Below are 26,939 nucleotides of genomic sequence, written 5' to 3'. Positions count from 1 at the left end.
GCCGCGTCCAAGAGGCTGGTGCCGAATTCCTTTTCACTCACCCAAATCCAAACCCGGTGGTCATATCCTCCTCATCAAAGGCTCGCAAGATGCACTCCTCCCCACCGGACAAGGAGGGAAAGAAGCTGGATAATGTGGGAAGGAAGTTTTATTCAGCTGGAGTGCTGGAGGTTAAGGTATCTAACTATGCTGCATGCATGGCTAGATACAAATACTCGGTGTGGGAACAACTCATCCCCCCTCCTGTCTTCCCTAAGCGAGGAGAAGAGGTCTACTGCAAAGAGCTGCAGAAGGAAGGCTTTGCTGTAGCCACGCAACAACTGGCTGCAGCAAAGCATATGGTGGACGTCTCAGCAAAAACCATCACATCTGCTGTCTGCCTCCACCACCACTCCTAGCTCAGGTCAACGGCCCTCCAGCAAGACACCAGGGCCTTGGTTGAAGATCTGTCCTTCGAGGGCGAAGGCCTCTTCAGCTCGACCACGGACAATGCTCTTCAGGAAATGGATAAGAGCATAAAGACCTCAAGGAAACTGGGTGTCCCGGCTTCTTCCAGAGCTGCTAAACCAAAACAGTGGCATAAACCCTGGTCCAAGAAGCCATATCAAAAGTTTTCCCCAGAACAGCACCTTTCTGCCTCAGCAGAGAGCGATGGACATAATCAATCTTGTCAAGCTTTTACATAGTCGAAAGTGGGGCACGGCACAGCAGCTGCAGCAGATGCTGGGGCTGATGGCGGCGATTACAAGCATGCTGCTCTTTGCGAAATTGAGGATGAGAGGCCTAAAACTATGGTTTCTTTGACAGTTTCGACCATTAAGAGACTCACCTCAGAAGAGGTTTGTAATTCTACCTGTGACACTCCAAACACTGCAGTGGTGGAAATCAAAGGACAACATTTGTCAGGGAGCTCCCTTCCACCTACCTGCAACAACAGTGACGATCACAACAGATGTGTCTTTGTGGGATGTGGGGCTCACATGGGCTCTCTGTGTGGGGGGGGCCCTTGGCCTTCCCAATTGACTCACTGTCATATAAATTACCTGGAACTGCTGGCAGTTCACTTTGCTCTTCGGTACTTTCGCCCCATAGTGGTGGGGAAGGTTGTTGCTCTGCTAACAGACAATACAACTGCCCTGTGTTATATCAACAGGCAGGGCGGGACAGTTTCTCGACGGCTCTGTGCGCTGGCACTGGAACTGTGGTCGGAGTGCCTGGAGCACGACATCTTCGTGAAGGCTGCGCACCTCCCAGGGGTGCTCAATCTGCATGCAGACTCACTGAGCAGGGATGCAGCTTTCCTGCACGAGTGGGAGATACAGTGGCGCTTCCTTCAACCTGTGTTTCAGCTCTGGGGGTACCCTCAGGTGGATGTGTTTGCCAGAGCCAGAAACCGGAAGTGTCCTCTGTTTTGTTCCAGAGGGGGCATGGATCCAGAGTCGTTGGGAGACGGTCTGTTGTTCCCGTGGGAAGGTTTGTTCCTATATCTGTTCCCACCTCTGCCACTGCTGACAAGAGTTGTCAGAAAGATCGCAAGAGAGAGACCATGCTGCATCCTGGTGACACTGTGGTGGCCTCGGCAGAACTGGTTCCCGATCTTGCTCCAACTGGCGAGGGGGGTCTTCTACCAGTTTCCGGAGGAACCGGACCTTCTGTCAGCTCAGGACGGTCATGTATTCCATCACAATGTGCCTCACCTGAAGCTGACAGCGTGGTTCATCGACCCTGTGAGTTCTCCAGCAGAGTCCAACACGTCTTCCTGAACAGCAGGAAGTTGTCTACCCGTGCTTCCTATGATAGGAAGTGGTGGAAATTTCTTCAGTTTTTAGTTGATCCTGCAGTCTCACCCCAACAGGTGGGACTATTGGTGATTTTTTAATTTTTGTTATCTCTGGTGGATGCTGGCCTTGCTTTTTCATCCGTTAAAGTTTATTTGGCAGCAATATCTGCGTTCCATGAGCCAGTTGAGGGGCATTCAGTTTTTGCACACCCTCATTCTAAGAGGTTTTTGAAGGGTTTGCTTAGGCTTCATCCTCCATCGAGATCACCCCCCACAGTTGTGGGATTTGACTTTAATGCTGGGCAGGCTGATTTGGCGTCCTTTCGAGCCAATAGCCACATGTTCGTTACAGCTTCTATCTTGGAAGACTGCTTTTTTGGTAGCCATCATATCAGCACGCCGTGCAGGGGAGCTCATGGATATGCATTGTGACTACCCATATCTAGTTTTTCAGGAGTCTGGAGTGTCATTAGCTCCTGATATTTCTTTTCTCCCCAAGGTGGTTTCTCAGTTTCACCTTAAGTTAGAAGTTTGGTTGCCCACGTTTTATCCTACACCTTCCTCGGATGAGGAACGTAGGTGGCTTGCTCTAGATGTTAAGCGTGCCTTATTGTTTTATTTGAGTCGCTCCAAGAGTTTTCGTAAGCACCAGCATCTTTTTGTTTCTTATGCTGCTCCTAAGTTGGGTTCCAGAATCTCGTCTCAGCGGCTTTCGAAGTGGCTCACTGAGACTATTAAACTGTGTTATTTGATGGCAAAGAAGCCATTGCCTGGGCCCATTCGCGGTCACTCTACAAGAGCGATGTCGATGTCAGTGGCATTCCTGAAAGGTGTTTCCCTGACGGACGTTTGCAAGGCTGCCACCTGGTCCTCTCCGCATGATTTCATGAAGCACTACACTCTGGATGTGCATGCTCAGCAGAGGACTCATCTGGGAGCTGCGGTGCTGCAAGCTGTTTCTTCTGGTTGACAGTTTTCCCGCCTCCAGATATGTCTTGCTTGCTTGCTAATCTCCCATGAGTGTGAAGCACAGAGACCACGAAGAAGATAGACAGGTTGCTTACCTGTAACTGTAGATCTTTGAGTGGTCATCTGTGCATTCATACTACCCGCCCTCCTTCCCCACTACTGACGGTCTCCCTCCAGTAATGGCTTCCAGCAGTCAGGAAGGAACTGGCGGGATCCTCGTGCTGGCGCCGGCAAGCATGCGCATGCCCGCTGGTGCCAAGCATGAAAAAATCCCTGGTTTTTAGGTACCAATTCAGGGATCGGCGTAGGAGCTTTATCCCATGAGTGTGAATGCACAGATGACCACTCAAAGATCTAGTTATAGGTAAGCAATCTGAAGAAGAAGATATTGGATTTATTTCCCACCCTCCACTCCGAAGCGTCTCAGAGCGGCTCACAATCTCCTTTACTTTCCTCCCCCACAACAGACACCCTGTGAGGTGGGTGGGGCTGGAGAGGGCTCTCACAGCAGCTGCCCTTTCAAGGACAACCTCTGACAGAGCTATGGCTGACCCAAGGCCATGCTAGCAGGTGCAAGTGGAGGAGTGGGGAATCAAACCCGGTTCTCCCAGATAAGAGTCCGCACACTTAACCACTACACCAAACTGGCTCTCTCTGTCTATCTCAGAGAGTACATGATATATGAATGAACATGTAAATTTTTGCCTTTGGGGCAAGGTTTTTTTAAAAGAAGTTTTTGTTGCCATCAAGTCACAGCTGACTTACAGCAAACCCATAGGGTTTTCAAAGCAAGAGGTGTTCAGAGGTGGTTTGTCATTGCTTGCCTCTGCATCACACCCCAGTATTCCTTGGTTGGTCTCCCATCCAAATACTCACCAGGGCTGACCCTGTTTAGCTTTCAGGATCTGAGAAGGTTGAGCTAGCCTGGGCTATTCAGGTGGATTGGTCTTTCTAGTCTAATCTTGCTGGTCCTGTGGGCATTGGTTTACCTGATGCTTTGTCTTACTCTGCTGCTGGTTAAGCTGTGATCCCATTATAGGCTTTGCTGGCCAGGTCAGAGATGAGTGTTCTTTGCCGCGCTTATGGAGCTACTGGGGCTTTGCTGTGTTTTTTGCAGGTTTTTAGCAGTCTCCCAAAGCAGTGGCCCACTGGAAATTTCCCAGTAAAATGGCCAGGCTGCCCCTGCTTTTGGTGAATCCTGAAGACTGGGCACACTCCATTTATCATCTTGCTAGAAGGAGAGGTCCAGATCATGACCAGGAGTCATTTTGTAGAAAAATAGATGATGGAGCTCATCCAGGGATTGCTGTGCAACTGCACCTACTATTCAATGGGCAAGGTGGGAAGGAAGAGGTGGGACCTTCAGAAAGGTTCAGGAGCTGTACTCCTGTGAGCTCCTGCTGAATCTGAGGCCTTGTCCAGATAAATGTTTTCCATATACCAGGGCCAAACTGCCTTTAAAAAATCCAAGTTATCTGGTGCACTGCCATTCTGAAGATAAAATATGTGTTGACATTGATTTCAGCTGAGCACTGTCAGCTTCCATCGCCTGTAGTTGTGATGGTTACAGCGAAAACATGATTTGCCTTTCAGAGTCCAGCTACTCTCTGTTGTCTTTGGAAACAGGAAAAGTCATCCTTAAGCATATCAGGTTTAGATGACTTAGCTGGTGCATCTATGCAGCTTGCGCCGGTGGTGGTTGCATCCCAATCATTCTGATTCATTTGGGAAGGGGTGGATTTCAGCCGCAGTGCAAGATTTCAGCCAAAATGCATTGTGTACATTTCAATGCACCCAATGAGTTGAGTCCACCAAGCATTTCTGCTGGTGAAAAAGGAATGGGGAGTGGGGTCTCCTTTGATCACCCTTTAAAAATTATGCAAGAGATCATAGACCCTTATGGTCAAAAGCCATGTAGAATGTGGGTAGATGCAATTTTGTCTGCTACTGAGAAGCACCCAAGGCCTGATTTGTACCATATAGGGATTGTCAACACAATTCTAAGCAGAATTACACCCTTTTAAGCTTGTTAAAGTCCACCGGCTTAAAAGAGGTTAACTCTGTTTGCACTGCTGGATCCAGATTTCTTTCATCTCTGCTGAATTGCACTGGAGGAGTAATACATGGCCAGCTGGGAATCATGCAGAGAAAGGGTGGATATATATGTTGCATCTTCAACTAGAGTTATCCTGCTGAGCAGTTGGGCCTTATTCTCATCAGGATGCGTATCATAGACCCAGCTTTCTTATTCTTGCTGTCACTAACATGCTTCTATCTGCCCACTGAAGTTCTTAATATATTGAGCAGTTGCAGGAAGGAGAACACCTCTCATCTTCCAGGGAGCAATTTATCTGCTTACTACCTTTTTGCTCATGATCTTAAATTAAGCTCCTTGTACAAGTGCCATTCAGCTAAATAGCTCCTTTCCCCTTTTAATATTGGCAGTGGGTGAGGTGGGGCTTATTGGTAGAGCAGTGGCTTTGCATGCAGAAGGTTTGGGTTCAGTCCCTGGCATCTCCAGTTAGAAGGGGTCAAGTGGCAGGTGAAAGACTTCTGCGGGAAACCCTGGAGAGCTGCTTCCAGTTTGGGTAGACAGTGCTGGCTCTGATGGGCCAATGGTTTGATTCATTATAAGGCCCAGGACATTTTTTTTGAGCAGGAATGCAGTTCTGGATGGCTTGGTTTTCAAGGGGTGTGGTCTAATTTGAAATTCTTGCTGGACTTTTTGTATCAAAAAAGCCCTTGTGAAACAATGGTGGTGTCAGGGGTGTGGCCTAATATGCAAATGAGTCCCTGCTGGGCTTTTTCTATCCAAAAAGCCCTGATAAGGCTGCTTGTGTTCATGTGTGATCTGATAAGGATATTTGATCATGTGTATGTGGCTGAGCACCCTGTCTCTTCATGAAGCCGCCCCCCTTCCCTATTCAGGTCTGTAAAACTGCCTCCCATCTACCTGCTCCTCTGCCAATCCCCTTGTAGCTCTCTGCCACTTTGTTCGATTCTTGTCAAAATATCTCATGCTAAAGGAAATCCCAAATCATGCAAGCAAAACAGATTAATTCAGCATACTGTATCTATTCAGGTTTAATCCACCGAGAGGATATGATGTTTCCTTGGGGCAGGATTAATATTTTTCCTTATAAAATATGCACAGCCTTGAACCTCAGACAATTGTCCTCTGTCCTTCCACACACACACACACACACACACACACACACACACACCCAATCATCCTAACTGAACTTGAAAGGCAGGGGCCTTCATGATCTACAACCAGAAGTTTTGCCAGAACAATCTCATCAGAGTTGGGCAAAATTTGTCTCCGCTGGAAGTGACTCTTGGCAGAGATGAGAGTGCACGTTCAGCAGATATTAAGCCTTTGTGGCTTGGGGAATTCCAAACGGAGCTGCTGTCCTTTTGGAAGAAAGCCAGAGATGTAATCCAGAGTCTCTTTGAGGCCAAACAGTGAGCAAATTGCGGTAGATGAACGTCTAAGCGAGTGTTCCTTTGCTATTATTCTTGAACATATTACCCTTCCCTCTCAGACTTTCTTCTCCTGTTAGCATTAATGTGGGGGTAGGGATGCTGTGGCTGGTTGTTTATACTACTCTAGTTACATAGTCGTTAATTTTCTTGCAAAACCACCATGAATTATTGAGATGCTTCTGGCTCGCTAATTTGGTGCGTCCGCCATCCATCATAATCCCTAAAAGGCAAATATTATGACTTCACCAATTCATTCTGGAGGATGTTATTTCTGAAGGTCTGCCCAGTCCAGTTCACCTCAAGGCAACTTTGCTGACTAGCAGGATCAGTTCAAATTCACTGTTTCCCTAAATGTTATGATGAGGGAGGGTCAGCTCCAGGGAGCATCTTCAGTCAGAGTTTGGGCTGCTTGTATTTTTTGCGAAAAGTGTGTGTGTGGGGGGGTAGTAGAGTATTAAAGTCGCAGATTGTTTTATGTCTTTCAATGTGTTTATATGTTACATTCTGCACTCAGGCCCCCTCCATCAGTCTAATTCCTCACCAAGTGGGCAGCTTGCCTGCTCTTTTAAGAGCTCAGCTCTGGAGTGGGAGGTTTGAGGGTGAGTTCTGGCAAAACCACCGGCTGTAGATCAGGAAGGGGGTTCTAACTCATGAGGGCTTCTTCAGCTCCCCTCCTTTTCACCTGTTCTGCTGCTGCATGTTCCTCATTGCAGCCAATGTATCCTTCTAATGAAGTCAGAGAATTGGGAACAGGAGGGCTTGCTGGGTATGGGGAAGGGCTTCCAGAGCTCTCCTTACCTGCTCTAAGTGCTCTTGCTCAGGAATGTCTTAGAGGCCTTCAAATCCTCTCCTGCAGTGTGTTTTTCCCCATTGCGTCCAGTTCCCCCAGCCCTGAAAGTTAATGGCAACTATTCATGGCAAAGGGAAGCCTGCAAGGAGGGCTTGCTGGCAATAGAAGTAGTCTCTATTACGGGCCTGAATTTGGAGAGGCTTGGGGCCTGCTCATCATGGTATGGATTTCTGAACAGGGGCTTTGCTCCTCTGTTGCCAGGAGAAAAGATCGGCATGTCCTCATTGGCAACTTACAGGTTTTTAAAGGCCAGCCTAAAGGGGGGGGGGTGTCTGTGGGAGCCCCCCTCCCCAGTCGGAGAGCTGATTGGCTAAAGGATCTAGCCTCACACTTCCTTCTGTTAACCCCATAAGTGCCCTCCCTTCTGGCAGGCAGCAGCTCCTTATTCCTCATCCCTGCCAATCAGCTAGGCAATATTTTTAGTTCATAGCTGAGCAGCCTTTGGTGTTCCTTCCATTGCCAGAACGTGGCCCTCCAGCAATTTGGGACCACTGCTGGCAGGAATTTGGGGTACCCCCATCTCCAAAACATTAAATAATTTTTGCAAATTTCTTTGATGTGGTTTCCAGTGTAAAATATACATGTTATATCAGAGACTTTTTTGTAGCAAGAACTCCTTTGCACATTAGGCCACATACCCCTGAAGTCGCCAATCCTCCAAGAACTTACAGGGCTATCAATACATGGCCTACTATAAGCTCCAGGACAATTGGCTACATCAAGGAGTGTGTGGCCTAATATGCAAAGGAGTTCCTGCTTCAAAAAAAGCCCTGTGTATTAGAAACCAACATATAAGCAAGTAATATGGTAGCTGGACTTTATCAGCAAGTCTGGGGTGGGAGGTATAATATCAATACTCTACTGATTTTTAAATGTTCAAGGCTTTTGTAAACTGCAGATCAAACCCTTATTTTAGCTTGAGCTAGGATCTGAGGTGTGACCAGAAATAAATGAATTTCTCTTCACAAACTTCAGCCACGTTTAACAAAATTTGAATGGGACGCCATTTTTAATAATGAAGACTGCATTCTTCAATCCGCCAAATACAAAGGTGAGATAATTATTCTCTTGCATGTGAAAGAAAGGCATCCCCCTCCAATCCTTGTAAATTCAGAACTCTTTTGCTGGCCTTGATCCAAATTTACCTTTCTGGAACTCAGAATTCCGATCCAGTAGCACATAACTGGTCAGGAACTTCTGCTCCACAATTTGTATCCTAATAAGAACCTCCATTAATTTCAGTTGGGCTCATCCCACTCTAGTCTGTCTTGGGGAAAATGGATCTCAAAAACTATAACTAGTGTTACTTACATTTAGCAAACTGGTTTGGACAACCAAGCTCCGTTCAGCAAACTTACGGCATGCAAAAATGCGTGGGTTCCACACAAGACCAGTTGATGCCACTAACCTTTTACAAAAGTGCTTGAACATTTACAAAAACATAAAATGAAAGTCTAGTGGCACCTTCAAGATGAACGACATCTATTTCAATATGAGCTTTTGTGAGCCGCACCTCACTTCTTCAGATACATGAGGGTACTGAGGATACTTCTTTGAGCAAAAATTACAAAAGGGGAGAAGTGATCTGCGACTTCTTCTCACAGTGCTTCTTAGGGCTCAGAGCCTTCTGAGAAGTTGCATCCCTGTACAGCTGTCATAGCTGAAAAACCACGTTGGTACCCCTGCCAAGGCTCTGTGGAAGGATGTTCCATCAGCTTCTTTAAACATCTCTCTGACACATTGAGTGCCCCCAAAAAGCACATCTACACATGTACATCTGCCTGTCATCCCTGTCCTGCCCCCGAGTCATCCCTGGCTTACCAGAAGCTGAATTTAAAAGGCACCACTTTCAAAGTGGTGCCTTTTCGCTGGACAGCCAGGAAGTGCCTGGAAAGCACCCGGGGAGTTTCCAGCTAGGGTGTGTAAGCGCTCCACATGCTCCCCAGGGCGTCTGCAGCCCGTCCCTCTTCTGCAGGCCGTCAGGGCACTCCCAGGTGCTCCTTTTCTGGCAAACTCACTTCCAGATCAGCTTGATGCTGCCCTGAGCTGGCCATCTGTTAGCAGCCATCCTCTCATTAGGTATTCAGAAGGATGGCAGAAATGGGGAGAAGGCTGATGTGGCCCTTGATATGTCTTTTGGCCACATCTGCTTAAGGGATGCAGAGTATGAAATGTGAACTTTGTTAAAGCTGTTAGGAGCAGGTCTTCCCAAGCAATGGGGACATTTGTTGTCAATTCCAATTTTACACACAAGTCTGTTCTTAGTCCCCCAAATTGATTGCAAAAGTACTTAGAATTTCATATTATGAAAAAAGAGGAAAAACTGGAAATCCTGTAAACGTTCTACAAATATTCCCCAACCCAATAGCTGAATAGATGTCCCTCCAACAGACTCCTGGCAATTCCCACAGGGTCATTGCTGGGTGAGAGAAGAAAGCAAGTTCCAGGCTCAGTAGTCTGTTGGTGACCTGGCCTTGTCAGGTAGATTGCAAATCTTTCAAATTTTTGGTGGGGGAGGAATGCAAATGCCCAGGAGTTCTTGGTCCTTTGGCTTGTGGGTGGGGCTAGACTTATTCTTCCATCTGCTTCAGAAGCCATAGGGCAAGATTGTGGGAGCGGGGAGTCTTGAGGTTTCATCAGGTAGGCGACTGCATGTTGTTATTTCTGGTGAAGATCTGATATATAGACAACATTGTTAATCGCTTCTGTAAGTACTTAAAGAAAGTCTTTTGAGCTTGGCTGCTTTGGAACTTGAAAGGTATGGCAAACTGTGTTTCTTCCTTTTGCTCAAAATATTACTAGAGCACAGTGTGTTATTTTTGATGACTGACCTTTAAGTGTTGCCCACCTATAGTTTCCTGGGTATTCATGAGACGATATGAAACTTTGTACACACATTCAAAGAGATGATGTCTTAAAGTTGTTTCTCCTCATCTGAAAGTTTTTAAATTTTTGCAGACGGTATCAGAAATTGCAGAAGATAATGAAGCCCTGGTAAGAACCCGATTGGCTTGTGACCCTGCAAACTTCCTGTCCTTTGCATGATTAAGCTCCAGGCCTTTCTGCTGATTTTATTTATTTAAATATCTGTATATATCTTGATCTAGCAAATCTTCTGCTTCTCTTTCCATGCTTTTTTAATGCCAGATACCAAAGATTTATTATGAAGCTTTCAATTTATCTTTATCTTTATTTTATGTTTGCATTGCTTGTGAAATGGATGCTTCATTTTCCTGTAGCTACTAAATCTGTTTGCTGGTGCTGTAACTGTTTTCCATGACTGGCTTTTGGTCTTCTCTCTCTCTTGCACTTTTGAGATATCAATTCATTAAATGTTATGAAGAGTGTTCATCTTCAGGCCCTTTACAATAAACTTAGGAGTTAGCATTTTCCTTTTTCTTTTGTGTTTGGCAGAATGTCTAGCATGCATGGCCTTGGACCAGTAGAGAAATTGCACTGTCATTGGCTGTTGATTCATCTGAAGCTCCTACTTAGATGATCTTACTGATAGTGCTAGACCTTAGTGCCAAGTAGGCCAAAATATTTCACTTCACAGCTGCATAATGTTTGTGAGCATTTTGCCAGTACATATGGTCATCTTTGCTAGTCATCCCGAAGATGTATGGCCCAGATGGAATGCATAGGACACTTTTAAAAATAGCCTTGAATACATGCGGAAGCCCCTACTCTGGAGGGCTCTGCGAGACAGAATGCTGTTTGTTCAGCCTTTCCCCATTTGCCTCCTATGACAGAGAGCAAGCAGATGCACTGTTTGGGAGAGAGTGAGCTAGCTGAAATGATTGACAGTTCATGGAACTTGCTCTGATTGGAGGACTGCAGCTAACTGTAGGGGGGAGTGACAGGCAGTTGGAGGGATTGCTGGAGAGAACAGAGTGGCCTGGGAGTCTCTCTAGTGAAAGAGGTCTGAAAAGCCGAGTCCATTTCAGAGCCAGTGTGGTATAGCTTTGGAAAAGAAGAGACACTGGAGGAGACTGTTTTAATACCTGTGTGTAAAACAAAGAAACAAAACCTGAAAAAATTAGTTCTCCATTTATAGGCTTAATATCCAGTTTGAAGAGACTGTAAATCTGGAAGATAAAGATTTAGCAAATGGTTTGAAGTGGCACTGAAAGGTCCTAAAATTGCCAAAAACTGGATTTAGGGCTGCCAAGCTCTCGCTGCGGGCGAGGGATCCCCCATCCTGGAGGGCCCTAACCCACCGGCAGGGAGCAGGTTGTTGGGGGAATCCCTGCCCCCCAAAGAGCCCCATAGGTGCACACCGTCCCCAGTGCGATGATGTCACATGGAAGTGATGTCATCACACCAGGGATGTTGTGCCAGGGAAGCTATAGGGCTCACATTAAAAACTCTATGGTACCATAGAGTTTGCAGCAAATCCTAGAGTGTTTCCAGTGTGATGCTCTAGGATTCACGCTAAACCCCTCTATGGTACCATAGAGTTTTATCGCAAGTCCTAGAGCATCCCTAGCATGACACCCCTGGTGTGATGACATCAATTCCACAGTGGCGGTGGAACTTGGCAACCCTAACTTGGGTATTGCTCTTAAGGAGAAGAGAATAACAATATTTTGACTGAAAAAGGGTTTAAGATTTCAGGTTTTCACGGCTGGTAACATCATTAGGGTTTGTAGAATCTTTCGGGCTCAATGCACAGCAGCCAAGAAGGTCAGAGCGCCTGTTCCGGCTGCAACACCGCTGAGGATGTTCTCTGCAGCTGAGAACGAAACGTCTGGAAGGAAAACTTTCTCCAGTAGAACACGGCACTTGAGCCCGAAAGATTCTACAAACCCTAAAAAGGGTTTAGTAGGAAAACCCTAGTCTTTAAAAACAAAGGAATAAAGCTAAGTATTTTCTCAAGTGTGTATGACCACCAAGTTTTAAGTTTAAAAGGAATCATAAGGATCTCTAGAACAAGTACTCTCCATGCAAAAGACTGCAACATCTGTAACCTGTTCATTGAAAGCAAAACAGTCTAAAGTCTCTAAAGATCTCTTGTATATTCAGCACCATAAGACCCAAAGTGCTGTAAATATTTTTATCTCTCTGTCCAGTCAATTCCAATATTTATCAATTCCCTTCCCTGCCAGTTTGTTCAAATAAATCTGAAATCTGTTTAAATCCTTCAGTGTGCCTGAAGTGCCATTTCTGAAGAAAAATATTTGAAAGCTGATGCAACATAAATGTTATCATTTTAGAGGTGATTAATAAAATAAAATCTTTCAAGTACTGCGTACCACATAGAATGTTCTGTTTAAGTGCTGGGGGGCCGGGAAATTAAAAATGCCATACTGTTTAAACAGTGCATTGCAGGTGACCCCCCCCCCCATTAACTCCTCTCTCTGTTATCCATTGAATGGCCCAGCTATCACCTCTGTACATGCATCAGTTTTGTCTGACATTCTTTACCATGATACATGTGCTTTGGCATCTTAAGGAGTACTATAACCTACCCTGAACCCTGCTGCCAGCACACTCAGCATTTCCCTAATACTACCAGAAGCAGCCAGGAGTATGGAGCTTGGACTGAGGAAGGTTCACTGCTTAAGGGTTCCAGGGCACAGGGCAAGTTGTACTACACAAACTGGAGAAAGAAGGGAAGATCCTCACAGCAGGACTTTGGTTGCATCACTGACTAATCAGACATTCTGAACAATTCTGTGTGTACATTTAGCTGGGAATCTCCTGTGTGTGTGTCGCTCCCTACTCCTTGGCCTGCAAATCATAACACAGGGTAATGTGTTACACTGGTTGGAATCCCTGGTTCTCTGCAAGGTGAGAGCACCATGCATAGAGAGGGAAAACAGTGTCTTCTGTAGCTTGTCAGACCTTCATTTTAAAGATGCCCGGTTTAATATATTCAGCGTGGATGATTTTGCCTTGCTCAGTTCTGAATGTTTAGATATGGCCACTTCCACATGGAGAGTTTAGATACGGCCAATTCCACAGGGGCATTTTGCCCATGAAGCCAGTGGGTGCTCTCACTTTTGGGGGGAGCTTCCACATGACATCATGCTCATTCTGAGCATTATTTGTGTTGCTTCTTTACTGGCTGTATGCAGGGCACCTTTCCAGTCCAATCTGGAAAGGGGGGAGGAAGCAAAACAAAGCTATACGTACCTCCGCTTTGGGGCTCTTTTAACTGGCTTTTCTCTCCATTGGATTGTGTATCACATCCATCAAAGTTATTTTTATTTTCTTCTTTTTTGTAATATATTGTTGCTTTTTGTTATGTATAGATGCTTGTGCTAACGTTCAGGAGAAAGGAGAAAGAGCATGTGAACTGCCCAAACTAAATCAAACCTTTCTGAGCCTCTTGCTAAACACAGGCATGTTTAATTTGAGCCATTTAGACTGATAATTTATATGCTTGTGGACGAATATCATCTGTTCTGAACTGCTTCTACACAAACAACATCTGTGCAGGGCCCGCATTTCTCCATCTTTGTTGAATGCATTTGTAAACGGAACGTTGCACAATTGTTATAGGTTGTCCACACTAGGATGAACAAGAATCTAGCAGCATCTTAAAACATGTAAGTTTTGATCCAACTACAGCTTCTCTGGGCTAGATCCTGGTTTTGTTAGGATTTCAGGTGAAGTAGGTTCTCATCCAGTAAAACTTATGCTGGAATTAAATTGCTAATCTTTAAGGTGCAGCTAGACTCCAGCATATTTTTGCTGCAATAGACTAACTCAGTTCTCTTTCTTGACTTGTTACAACATAACCTCTCTTTTGTTTTGGAGAGCTGAACATGAAGCTTTTTCCTGCTTGAAAGTGATGCTAATCTGACAAATTAGCCATGGTATATGACGCAGCCCTTCCTCTCAGACAGCTCTGAGGTCCTCCTTATCAAGTGATAAGCTTATCTTGAGTGCTGAACTTCCCTTCGTTGATGATGTACTAGGGACTTTTGATTAGTAAGTTCTGCTTTGTGCCACTGAGCTACTCTGTTGTTCACACAGTCTTCCCTATTATCCTGTAGTATTTACTCACAGGGATATTTTTCTCTGCAATAATCTTGGGTCTTATTTTAGAGGCTATGGTGGAATGGTTGAAAAAGAGCCGGCTGAGACTGAACCCAACTAAGATGGAGGTTCTGTGGCTTGGTGGGGTGGGGTGACTCGGGGTTGGAGTGCTGACTTCCTTCTCTTGATGGTGTGCCCCTAATACTGGCATCAACTGTCAGGAGTTTGGGAATGATTCTGGATGCCTCTTTATCAGTGGACTATGAATGTTGCCAAGCTGGCATTCTTCCACCTGTGCCCAGGTGAGTCAATTGGCCCCCTTTCTGTCTGCCCCAATCAAGCCACAGTAATCCATTTGTCACCTCTAGATTGGACTACTGTAACTCATTCTATGCTGGGCTACCTTTGAGACTGACTTGGAAACTCCAGCTGGTCCAGAATGTAGTGGTGCGGGCCCTGACTTGAACATCATGGACTGCACATATTCAGCCAGTGCTCCATCAGCTGCACTTGCTTCCAGTGAAGTACTGAGTCAGGTTCAACGTTTGGGTGTTGACCTTCAAGGTCCTGAGTGCTCTGGAACCCACGTATCTTTGGGACCACCTCCTCTGGTATGTCCCCCAAAGGGTTTTACACTCTGCAGAGAACAACTTTTAAATCTTAACTCTCTGATTTTATATGGTTTAAATTTGATACCGTTTACCATCACAATCTCTATGTGACCTTGCAACCTGCCCTGAGCTCACTTGTGGGGAGGGTGCAATATAAATGGAAGAAAATAAAATAAACTCACTGGTAATCCCCAGCCGAAAAGATAGTCTGGCTTTCTCAACCAGAGTCGGGGCCTTTTCAGCCATGGCTCTCACCTGGTGGAACTCTCTGCCAAATAACATCTGCACCCTGTGGGATCTAATGCAGTTCTGCAGCACAGAGCTTGCAAGACAGAGATGCTCCACCAGGAATTTGGTTGAGGACAACAATGGGTACCATCCTATCTGGCATTTCGTCCCTACTGCTTCCTCTCTCCCTCAAGACAGTGACATAATTTGGAATTTCAGTGCCATCTAAGAATTTTTTAGCTGTTTTGTTTAATTGTTGGTATTGTTTTTATTAATGTATGAATGCCTTACTGTTGTTCAATACCCTGAGCAGTGTGTACTCAGAGAAGGACGATCTATAAATATAAATTTAAATAAATAAATTGTTGAGTAACATGCTCTTTCCTTTTCCAAGTCTGTAGTGAATCTGACATGTAATTAATGTTCCTTGGATCCATGTTCACCTGAACATCCAAAGGCAATAGTAGACCACCTTATCCATTTGAATACAGACTTTGTTTCCTCAGTTACAGAGCAATTCTGAAATATTCATACTGCAACATGAGGGCATTCCTGGGAAATTCCAGAGATGACCTCATACAGAAACAGTTAGTCATATGAGCTGCTGGTCATAGAGAAGCTGTGTAACTAGAGCCAACCTCTTGGGCTGCTGAGATTTCAGCATGTATATGGGCATCCTACTTGTTGCTGAAACTTCTTTCTACTTTTCATTCTAGTCATTTTTTGGGCCACCTTTGTGCTGCCGCTCCTTGCAGCATTCAGTGCTTCAATTGTGGTTTGCTTCCTTGTACTTGTATTGGTTGCATCATTCTAAGCCTTTCCATGTCAGAAATATAGCATGTGCATGCCACTGCATGTGATTCGATGCAGACCTGTGTGGTCTGTGGCACATGCATGCCATGAGAATAATCTGGGGGGGGGGGGAGCATGTCATGCTGTCCTACTGCAGAAATAAGCAGGTTTGGCCTTGCGAATTGCCTAGTTTTGTAGACTAGTTGAGAATCAAACAGTCTGTTCTAAATTCCTTAGAGGAAGAGGAAGACGGATATAACAATTCAGCATCAGGGGAACTTAGTGCCTATTCAGGTTTTCCGTGAGATGGGTAGGTGTGTATTTTTCATGCAGAGGTACACAACATTCCCTGTGGAAAAGGGATATTTGAGTAAGAAAAGTGTTGTCGTGTGTGAATCAGCCCTGCTTCTTCAGTCTGTAGTGTCACACTCAGGGACACAAACAGGCCCAGGCTAAGAGGCTGCCACCTTCTGGTTAGCAGCTGGTTCTCTTTCTGCCTCTGGCCTCATTCCCCCCTATGGCCTTCCCTGGCAGTGTCAGCCTCCTGAACAGTTGTCTTGAGTTAACTTTTGGCACTTGTTTGTATGAATCAGATCCCAAAGGAATGTTATTGACATGAGACAGTTCTGGGCTAAAACAAGCAGGCAAAGTGCGTTCCAGTCACAGTCCTGATAAGACAAAACTGAAGGAGGAAGATCTCTAATAAATTCACACACTGGTTGAAGGGAGCTTCTCGGAGGCCCCCAGATATATCTTTTGAGTTCTGTATTCAAGATCTGATATCAGGTAACTATGGTTGTGGGATTTTTTCCCTCCTGTCTGTGGGATTCCAAGGAACAGATGTGAGCATTAAGAATGTCCTTGTGTTGTGGAGTTATTAAAAAAACAAACCAGCCTCTGGTTGCTTAAAAAAACCTTGACTTTAATATGTGTCCCCAGTGAACCAATATGAGTTGAACCTTATATGTTGTCCCTTTTTCAAGTTTTAACTCGGGCCTGAACTTCGGTGTCTCTCAGTGTTTACAGCATTTTTTTTTTCAGGACTTTCCTGGGTTACTTTTCCATTCTTGATGTGGTGTTACGATGACACCTAGTGGGAGAAGGATGGAAGCTTGCAGTAGCACATGAGGAAATACGTCCAGTTTTCCCCAATGTTGGGAGCTTGGGTGCATGGAGATAGCACAGTTCCCTTCTTTTACTGTGTATGGATTGTTTTGGGGCATGTGAGAATGACAGTTTCACCCTCCCTCACAGGACAGTGTTCTTAGCTGAGCAGCCCCCTTTCCTTTCTTCTTTATTTTCATTGGTTGTCCCACTTAGTCATTTGAATGTATATTGAATGTACAGTGACCCAGCCTATGGAACTGAGGTGAGAGCCTAAACCCTTCTTTTGTCCTTGTTTTATAATGGGACACCAGAAGACATCATTGCCTTGACATGTCTGCCTGTCATTAAGTCAACTCTGTATTAGGAATGAATGAGCAATAAAGAACAAACTCCGGTGTGTATGTGTGTGTGTGTGGGGGGGGGGGGGGTTGACCAAGAGCCAGCACTCTACCCCCATGCTGCTAAGCAGAACTCTCTAGAAGTTGACCCCAAATACTTCAAAAAGACCACTCCTTCCCCTAGGGAGGCAGAGCTTAGCCTTTGTGGGCCAGGCCAGTTGTGGGGGTCATTTTTAAGATTATGTCCTGTGAATTTGGGAAGAGCAATCTGCCTTTCTGTTTTTAAATACTTATTGTTTTATTTGTATGTTTTTTTTCTGGATTTGTACATCACCCAGAGCCCTGCACTAGCAGGGATTGGGCAATATATATTGAGGTAGATACACACACACACACGCACTAACAAACTTTTTTTGAAAAACCTAACAATTTTTTTATTTCACTTTGAGGGGAAATGGTCAAGTAGGAATCAAGTTTAGCGTTTACGAGGTGAACAGGTAACATGAAGTGAGGTAACAGTGTATAAAAATAAATACTGGATAATTTGTCACAGGCAAGTAACTGTTTCTGTTATTCAGACAGATCTTTAAAACTTGAGGGGAGAGATTTTTTGGCAGCCTCTGCTTACATAAACAAACATAAGGTTCTTGGTCTCCCAACCACTGAAGCTAGTGAAGGTAGGAACATTCACACAAGTTCCAGTTTCTTTCCTTATCTATTGACTAGGGATCACCCCAATCTTCAGGAGCTATTTTCCTTAGACTTGATAGGAATAGGCTATGCGCCCCAGTTTCTTAACTCAGGATCCTTCTTGAGCCTCTCACTGTCTGCTTCCTTTTCCTACTGTTAACTGTCAGCTGCCAACTCCTAAGTGACATTCTCAACAGAAAAATTCCTTGTGAATCCCCTGTCACTCAGGGTTCTCAGACCAGGTTACAGCATTAAGCATTTACTGTTGGTCACAGTGGGTTAGTTGGTTGAGATTATATATAGTATCAGTGTTGCATTCTAATGTGGATACATATTCTACCCACTTCTCCATTTTAAACTGCTGATGAGAAACAGTTGGTTAAGTACTAGTCCCTTGGTTTTATATATTTTGAAAGGACAGGGTTCTTTTTAAAAAAAAGTGTGTGTGCATACTTGTGAAAGAGTGCTCATCTTCAGGGGACTGTGTTGGATCCAGAACCCCCCAGGCTGCCACTCACTTAAGAAGTGCTTTCTTGAAAAGTGGCATCAGCATATGTACTGGCCATGCACTTCCTAGGAATTTTCAGTTCCCCTTCTGCTAATTGGGTAGCCTTTAGAGGTAGTATATCACTCTTCTGATGTGGTAAATAAACTTTTATTATAATGCCATTGTCCCACCTTATTACTAGTTGATACTTTGTAGGTTTACACCCCAAATAAGGAACTGTGATTGAGGAGGGTCTGTACCTCTATAAATTCTCCCTCAAAAATAGGCACCTAGGCACACTGAAAGTTGAAACAGAAATCAAATTTATTAAAATAGACAGGGAATGGAAAATTATATTTACAAGTGGGCTTTGTTTAATGTTGGTAGAAAGAGGTTTAAAGATATATCCAAAACTGTTTTTACAACACTAGAGATATTTAGAGAGTATGTTTTCCCTTAGTTTACTTTGACTTGCTGCTGTTATAGATGTTTCACTGCTTATACTGTGATACAGATTTTACTAGAGTGCCTTACACTTCCTCTTAAGCATGTTACTAGTTTGACACACAGACTTGAGATCTTATTAAGCTTTAACCCTAACTGCCTAACCCTGTGTTTATAGACCAGGGGCTTTCTTCCTCTGGCCAGATTGTTATTCTTTTCTCCATGAGAGCAATAACTCCTTGTGACTTGCTTGAGGGACCTCTGTGCCTCCCCAAACCATTTGCCAAATCCCTGTCTTCCAGAAGAACAGTCCCTGTGAATGGGTTAATAAGCTTCCATACTGAGAATGACTAATTCTCCGCTCAAGTAATGTTTCTGTGTTTCACACAAGGAGATTTCTTTCCACTCCTTAAATAGGTGAGGTTCTGACACTTCTTTGCAAGACTCACTGTCTCCACCCCAGGTCTGTCAGTAGCAAAAGTCACAATTCACTCCAGTATAGATGGGGCTTAACAGACACTTTTTCTTCAGTCTCTCTTATTATCGGTATTTTTCAGGTTGGGGTATATTGAACTCAAAAAAATATCTGTATTTTCCAGTATTCTCAGATCCCAATATTGGTTTGGTATTTGAATTTAGGATTTTTCAGAAATCCCAAATTTTTCCGGTGCCATTATACCCTATGGGGGGGGCATTATGGTTAATGATCCTGATAACTATAATGGGGAATCAATCTGGGGGTATCTCAGGTGTGGGGGCTGTTTTTTTAAGGTAGGTCCAATCTTTTTTTTAAACTGGTGGGGGTGAGAGGAGACACTAGATTTGCAGCAAGTTTGAGCCATTGCTAAAAAAAACCTTTCATGTTTCAAAAAGATTGGACCAGGGGGTCCAATTCTGTGGGTCCTCTAAAGAAGCTGCTCCCATCTTCCATTGATTTCAATGGAGGCAAAAGGCATTTAAAAGAACTGTGGTCCCTTTAAATGCCTTTTCCAAGCCATGAGTGAACTCCAAAGGCATTTAAAGATCTCACAGTCCTTTTAAACACCTCCAAGTGTCAAGGTCACCTGAATGGTATTTAAAGGGACTGCAGTTCCTTTAAATGCCCTTTAACTTTGACAATCCAGCAGTCCCAAAGAATCTGAAACATTTTTGGGGTTTAAGAACATAAGAGAAGCCATGTTGGATCAGGCCAACGGCCCATCCAGTCCAACACTCTGTGTCACACAGTGGCAAAAAATTTTATATATACACACACACTGTGGCTAATAGCCACTGATGGACCTGTGCTCCATATTTTTATCTAAACCCCTCTTGAAGGTGGCTATGCTTGTGGCCGCCACCACCTCCTGTGGCAGTGAATTCCACATGTTAATCACCCTTTGGGTGAAGAAATACTTCCTTTTATCCGTTTTAACCTGTCTGCTCAGCAATTTCATCGAATGCCCACGAGTTCTTGTATTGTGAGAAAGGGAGAAAAGTACTTTTTTCTCTACTTTCTCCATCCCATGCATTATCTTGTAAACCTCTTATCATGTCACCCCGCAGTCGACGTTTCTCCAAGCTAAAGAGTCCCAAGTGTTTCAACCTTTCTTCATAGGGAAAGTGCTCCAGCCCTTTAATCATTCTAGTTGCCCTTCTCTGGACTTTCTCCAATGCTATAATATCCTTTTTGAGGCCATGTACTACAGTTGGAGGACTTGGTCATTTTGGATAGCCAAAAAAATGCTCAAATATACTATATCCGGCAGAAAGAATAGCTGGAAACTTACCACTAAGGACGGGTACTTTTGTGTGTGGGGGGGGGCTCAGATACCCCTAGTGTGAAGCTCCCCCCTCCCTCCCTTCCATTCCACACTGTTCTTAGTATTCCAAGAGGTACTGTACTGAATGATCCATAACTATGTAGAAGGTCACAGTGTTTGCCATCTGAAATGCAACCCTAAGGTTGTGTACAACCCAGTCAGCTTTCAAGGTATGCTATAGGTCATGTGCACTAGGAAAGATCATATTATCTAAATTCTTTCAAATGTTACTGCAGAAGGAATCTTGGGAAGTTGGCATAACTGTACCAACCTAAGTATAGTTACACCCTTCAAAGCCCATTAACCATGGTGGATTTCGAGGGGTGTAACTGTTTGGAATTGTGCTGTTACAGTGCAATCCTGGGCAAAGTGGCATCCTTCTAAGTTAATTGAAGTCAGTGGGTTTAGAAGGGTGTAACGGATCAGGATGGCACTGTCAGAGTTGCTCCTCGCATGCAGTAGCAAATTGCTTATGACAGTGGCAAAAAGAATAACAAGATGCAAACTCAAAACCACACCCCTGCAAAAATATAAATCTGTATTGCATGTGGGCATGAGGGAAAAGAAGGATTGTAGCTGGTGCTGTTTTGCTGGTATGCATCTGTATGCTACATGTACATGTGACATTTATATCTGCACTTGTGGGGGGAAACATAGTGTGATGCATTATTGCATAAATGTCTCCTTTCTCCTTGTAAATGTCAGTATGCTGGAGCCTGAGCCCACAAGGAGCTTTATGACAGTAGGATGAGCTACTGTTTGAACCCTTGCAGCATTTAAAACTGCGAGTGAGGATTGCAAACAGCAAACCTTTAGAGCAGGGGTGGGGAACCTTTTTTCTGCCGAGGGCCATGTTGAAAATTATGACATCATTCGCGGGCCATAAAAAATTATCAGCTTAAAACACAGTGCTCTGCTGAGGGAGAATGATTTAGGCCAGCAAAATTAATGCAAATAATTGTTTTTCTGTTTGAAGTAATGTGGGGAGAGCCTAATCTGGCACACACATGGCCCGCTGCCCTAGACAAATGCATAGGTCCAGGGCTTTTTTGTAGAAAAAGCCCAGCAGGAACTCAGTAGCATATTAGACCACGTCCCCTAATATTAGCATATTAGGTCCCACCATCTGGGATAATGAAGTGCAAACTGAGCTGTGACAGTAACTTTTCCAGGCCCCGCAGCAATTCTGGCCGGCCGGCCAGGCCCTAGGGAGGCTGCCACACAGTACATCTGGGCCCTGTGATCCCTGCTTGGCCCTGGGGAGGCTGCTGCACAGCACGGCTGAGCTCCATGATCCTCGCTGACCAGCCAGGCCCCAGGGAGGCTGCCACATGGCTCGGTTCAGCTCAGCAATCCCTGAGGGCCACACCAAGTGATACGGCCCTCGGGACAGAGATTCCCCACCCCTGCTTTAAAGTGTGCCCAGTGGCATTTATGAGAAGCTATAAAGCCAATCCCTAAACAACTCCTGCTGCTGAGAAACTGAAATTGATTCATCCTGGCAAATTCCAGCGCACTGGGGAGCTAATGTGATGACATCATAGCAGTGGTGAAGAATATAGGACTGTGGCTCAGGTTAGGGTTCCTTCAGGGCCCTTTTTGTTTCTTTTCTTTAATAGATCTTTCTTCTGTCAAAGTAGATTGAATGATTGAGGCCAGTGTGTTAGAGTCCAGGAGATCTGATTAATACTTGAATGGAGCAGAACTATTCAGGCAGTTAAAATTTACGTTACAGTTTGTCCTGATTATATTACTTCTACTAACCAGAACATTTTTTTAAAAAACTGTGGTAGTAATGTCATTTTTCTTTGCAAAGCAAAGTAGGCAAAGTTTATTCCTTTTTGTTTGCAAGAGGGTATAGCCACTGGTCTTCAAATCAGATTGGGGGGCAGGGATGTAGATGTAACTTTCATTTTTTTAAACCAAGGTTCAAGGTGTTTTCATCTATTTCCCCATCTCTAGCACAATTCTTCCCTTCACTGGATTTTACCGAGGTGTAGAAAACCACTCCAAAGCCCAACTTCACAAGCTTAGATATTGCCAGCGCTATTGTAAGCCTTAACTACAGCCAACCCTGCTCAGGAGTAACCATGGTTAAAGCTGACGTAATCTGTAATGAAGTCCAATGAGGGGAATTTGTTGTGGAGAAGGGAGTGGCAGGAGAAGGGGACGTGCAATCCTATAGTTTGTGTCTCTCTTTGGAAATATTCGCTCCAAAGCAGGAAGCTTTTTAAACATCATTTGATGTGTCATTTGGAAGGAACATAATTTGATTCGTTTCTGTCCACTGAGCTGTTTTTCAGTGGGTGGAGCTGAAATCCAACATAGGTGATTTTTCTTAGGCATTGCATAGGTCTTCTTCATACAGAATATAGGCATACCCTTAAACAGTTTCATCAGGTGACGATGCTTTAGTACCTGTGTGGAATCACAGTGAAGCTTCTCTACTGCACAGTCTCCCTTGTGTTCCGCTTCTTCCTCTTCTTGCATATCCTTGCTTGCTTGTTCCTTTCCCATCCTAAAAGATTCCCTGTGACTTTCCTCCACCCCATTACTTGTAATGGTGCTGCTTCCTATCTCTTCCAGCTTTGGGGATATGTTGTCCTTCACGCTGACCGCATTTGTCGAGCTGATGGATCATGGCATAGTATCCTGGGACACCTTCTCTGTGGCTTTCATTAAAAAGGTATGCGTAGGCATTTGAGTATGTAGTTGTTCTCGAAATGGCCATAGAACCAGTGTATCAATTGCAAATGTCACAGGGGCTCATCTGAAAAGAGTCTCTGGGTCAGGGTGGCCAAACTTGCCTAACATAAGAGCCACATAGAAGAAACATCAGATGTTTGAGAGCTGCAAGACATGAACACCAGATGTTTAAGAGAAGGAAGGAGGGACAGAAGGAATTTAATTTAATTTAATTTTGGGGTTTATGTGGCTCCTGAGCCAGTGTGGCCACCCCTGCTCTGGGATGACTTGACCTAAATGCAGGCATTAGAGGCAGTACTGGCTATTGCATTATCCTGTGCTCTGTGGTGTGTGCACCAGTCACCAGAACATTAACGACGTAAATGCAGCCGTGTTAGATCAGACCAGTGGTCCGTCCAGGCCAGTGTCCTGTTGCAAGCAATTGCTAGTCAGGTGCCCCAGAAGCCCATTAGGGAAGGCATGGAGGCCAAAGCTTCCCTTTGCTGCCCCCTGCCCCTGCACAGGTATTCAGAGGACTACCGTCTCTGTACATAGCTAGTCGTTATAGCTTATAGCTCACCTCTATGAATTTGGCTAATACCTTTGTTACAATCTGCTAAACAAGTAGCCATCATGGCACTCTGTGGCAACTCATTCCCTAAGTTGAGCGAGGAAGCACTTCTTTTTTTGTTTGTTCTGAGCCAGTCGCTGCAATTGTTGGCTGGTGTCTCTGGGGTAAGTCGCCACCTGGAGGAGTTTTCCAGCATTCTATGTGTGATGTTTCTAAAGGACAGTTTGGGCTTTTGTTATTAACAATCCTCTCAAGCCGTGGTTGTTGTGCTTGTTGTAAGAAATTCAGTCTTCTGTGCTAGAATCCCTTTGTGCTGCAGAGGTATTGCTGTTCATAAGCAACTAGAAGTAAAATTAAAACAGCAATTCCACATGATATGAAAGCCTCTGTGGTGTAGTGGTTAGAGGACTGGACTGGAAGACCTAGGTTTGAATCCTTTCTCCGCCATGGAAGGTTACTGGATGACCTTTGGTCTCGGTCTGTCTTTCTCTCTCTTTCTGTGTAGCTCCCCTCCTAGAATTGAAGGGATTGAGAGGATAAAATGAAGGAGGAGATAATTACATTGTAAGCAGGGCTGGCCTTGCCACTAGGCAAACTAGGCGATTGCCTAGGGCACTGGCCTTCTGGGAGTGCCAAATTGGGCAACCATTGTGACTTGGTAACATTATCAGTGCGGGAGGGGGGACAGAAGCTAGCCTTGCCTAGAGTGCCAGATGGTCTAGGGACAACCCTGGTGGTAAGCCATTTTGGATTCTCATGGGAGAGAAATCAGGATATAAATATCTAAAATATAAACCTTATTTAGTTTATTAGTTGGACTTTTATCCCACCCTCCCTTGCACTGCAAGGCTCAGGGGCAGGTTACCATAAAAACATAAAACAGTCAATTAAAACATCATTCCAATACTATTAACCACATGAAAGTCTTTAGAATTACATGCCTATGGGCAAGGTGATTTGACTCTGAATGTCTGAACAGTTGCTGATGTAAAGCTTAATGGCACTGAACCCTGAGATACTCTCAGCTACCCCTAAAAACAGTTCACTGTTACATATGTCCTGATGTTAACCATGGTTAATAAAAATTACCAAAGTGTGCTACCAGCCAAGCATTTTAAACTTGACTTTCTTATCGCTGTTACTCTCACAATCTTTTTGTTTTGCTGGAATGTTGCTTCCTTATCCAACAATAGCCTTGTGCCTAATTTATTTCTAGATAGCAAGCTATGTGAACAAATTTGCTACAGACATTGCTATCTTGCAACGATCACTGGCCATCTTGGAGTCAATGGTGCTGAATAGTCATGACCTGTATCATAAGGTAGCCCAGGAAATTACCATCGGCCAGCTAATCCCACATCTTCAAGGGTAAGTAGCATCTTGTGATATTGCCTCCCACTGATACTTTAGTCCAGGAATCATGTTTAATCATGTTTAATGTGGGCATTGGGGAGTACGGAGCTTTATTGTTTCACAGCCTCAGTCAGTTCTGCACCTGGTAAAAAAAATTAGCTGCCAAACATTCTAGCTGGGAAACTGGCGTGAAACCATAGCTTCTGGGAAACAGCTTTGAGAACTGGCAAGATCTTCTCTCGACATGCAAGACACTATCAGCCAGGACCAAAATTTAGCCATGATCCTCCACAAGTGAAAGGGTTGTGTGTAGCTCATCATAGGACAAGAGCTGGAAGACGGCAAGTGATTGAGTAGCAGGGAGGAAGAGGACAAGCCAGTCTAGCTTCCTCTGCTGTGTCCTTTCTGGAGCAGTTCAGCTGGTAGTTCTCTGTGAGGGTATTCAGTGACTCTCCCATCTTAGCAGCATTACTTCTGCAACTGGTTCTTGGGTTCAGCCATGGATCTGACAGGGAGGTCTTCAGCAAATCCAATTGTCATCAAAGGGTGCTTGGGACTACAAATCTGACAGCGTCATGTATGCTACCATGACCTCCTTGGAAGAATGAGGTGATCTAAGTGTGATCTATATGTGTAAAGATAAGAAGTTATGTATTGATTTAGAATGTGGGTTCTTCTAAAGATCTTTTGGGTCATCGTCTTCCCACCTCAGCTCCTTCAGTGCATTCCTATGGGTTGGTCTTCCTGTTTCTGTACATAGCCCTTGCAAATCTGGTTTGTCTGGGGATTAAAAGAAAATCTGACGCTTGGTTTGCATGTTTTTAGTTTATTCTTTTAAAATTGTCTCTTGATGCAGGGCTGATCAAGAAATTCAAACGTATACCACGGCGGTAATAAATGCGCTTTTCCTTAAAGCACCTGATGACAAGAGGCAGGTGAGTTCTTGGTGCTCAGGTCGAGCCCCTGGCCTTTTAAAGTGTGGAGCAGGTCTCTTTAGTAAAAATACAAGGAACACTACAATACAAATGTGATGAGGATTAAGGGACAGAGAAGGAACGAGATAGGTTGAGCACAAGGGAGATTTTTGGGGTTGGTTTAAAGCTGTTGCTAAACACTTCATTGTGTGTTATCTTAGCAGTCTGCCTGCAATGGGCACTTGTGAAGGGTAAACACACCCCAGCATTTATTCATTCCCAGGTTTCAGAATTTGGAGCCAAATAATGTAAAACTTGTTTTGTTTGTCTCCAACACAGCCTTGTACGTTAAATTGGTCATATCCAGATTCTGCAAAATTGAAGATTAGTGAAGGATTGCAGCTTCTTTCTCATGTTGCTCACTTTGTCCAGGAGAACGATCTCTGAATTTGGGTGGCGGTTCTTAAAACAGGCAAAGGTTGCAGGTTTCTGTGTTGCAGTAGCGCAAAACAATTCCCAAATCAACAGCTATGTAATATATTTTTATTAGGGTCAAACAAAATAGCATCAGAGAGCAAAGTCAAGTTTTCAAATTCCTCTGAACTCTTCATCAGGCTGTATTTTAAGGACACAGAAAAGGGAGAGGGGAAGGAAGGATGAGTCTCCTGCTGCCTGTGATGGTAAACCCAAAGTCTCCTGTGGTCTCCTTCCTTTTGTAGCTGTGCTTTCTTTGTATTACTGTGCACTGCGATCCATGTCTATAATTTTGGTTGATCCTAATAAAAAAGATTACACTGCTGTTGTTTTTGGCGCTATTCCTAAGCATCTGTCTTTGCACGTGGGGC

General features: G+C 44.4%; 1 protein-coding gene across 1 annotated transcript in view; it reads left to right on the top strand.

Annotated features, from left to right (window-relative positions):
* LOC132577939 (engulfment and cell motility protein 1-like) overlaps positions 1 to 26,939 on the top strand; it is a 262,139-nt gene that overhangs the window by 77,919 nt on the left and 157,281 nt on the right. Inside the window, exons 6-9 of the mRNA XM_060247729.1 lie at positions 10,044 to 10,079; positions 23,158 to 23,257; positions 25,044 to 25,195; positions 26,037 to 26,115. Of these exons, the coding sequence (XP_060103712.1) occupies positions 10,044 to 10,079; positions 23,158 to 23,257; positions 25,044 to 25,195; positions 26,037 to 26,115 (367 nt within the window). The remainder of the gene's footprint in view (positions 1 to 10,043; positions 10,080 to 23,157; positions 23,258 to 25,043; positions 25,196 to 26,036; positions 26,116 to 26,939) is intronic.

This window comes from Heteronotia binoei, chromosome 10 (genome assembly GCF_032191835.1).
Source record: "Heteronotia binoei isolate CCM8104 ecotype False Entrance Well chromosome 10, APGP_CSIRO_Hbin_v1, whole genome shotgun sequence".
NCBI classification, from domain to species: Eukaryota; Metazoa; Chordata; class Lepidosauria; order Squamata; family Gekkonidae; genus Heteronotia; species Heteronotia binoei.
This window is presented reverse-complemented; position numbering and strand designations above follow the sequence as displayed.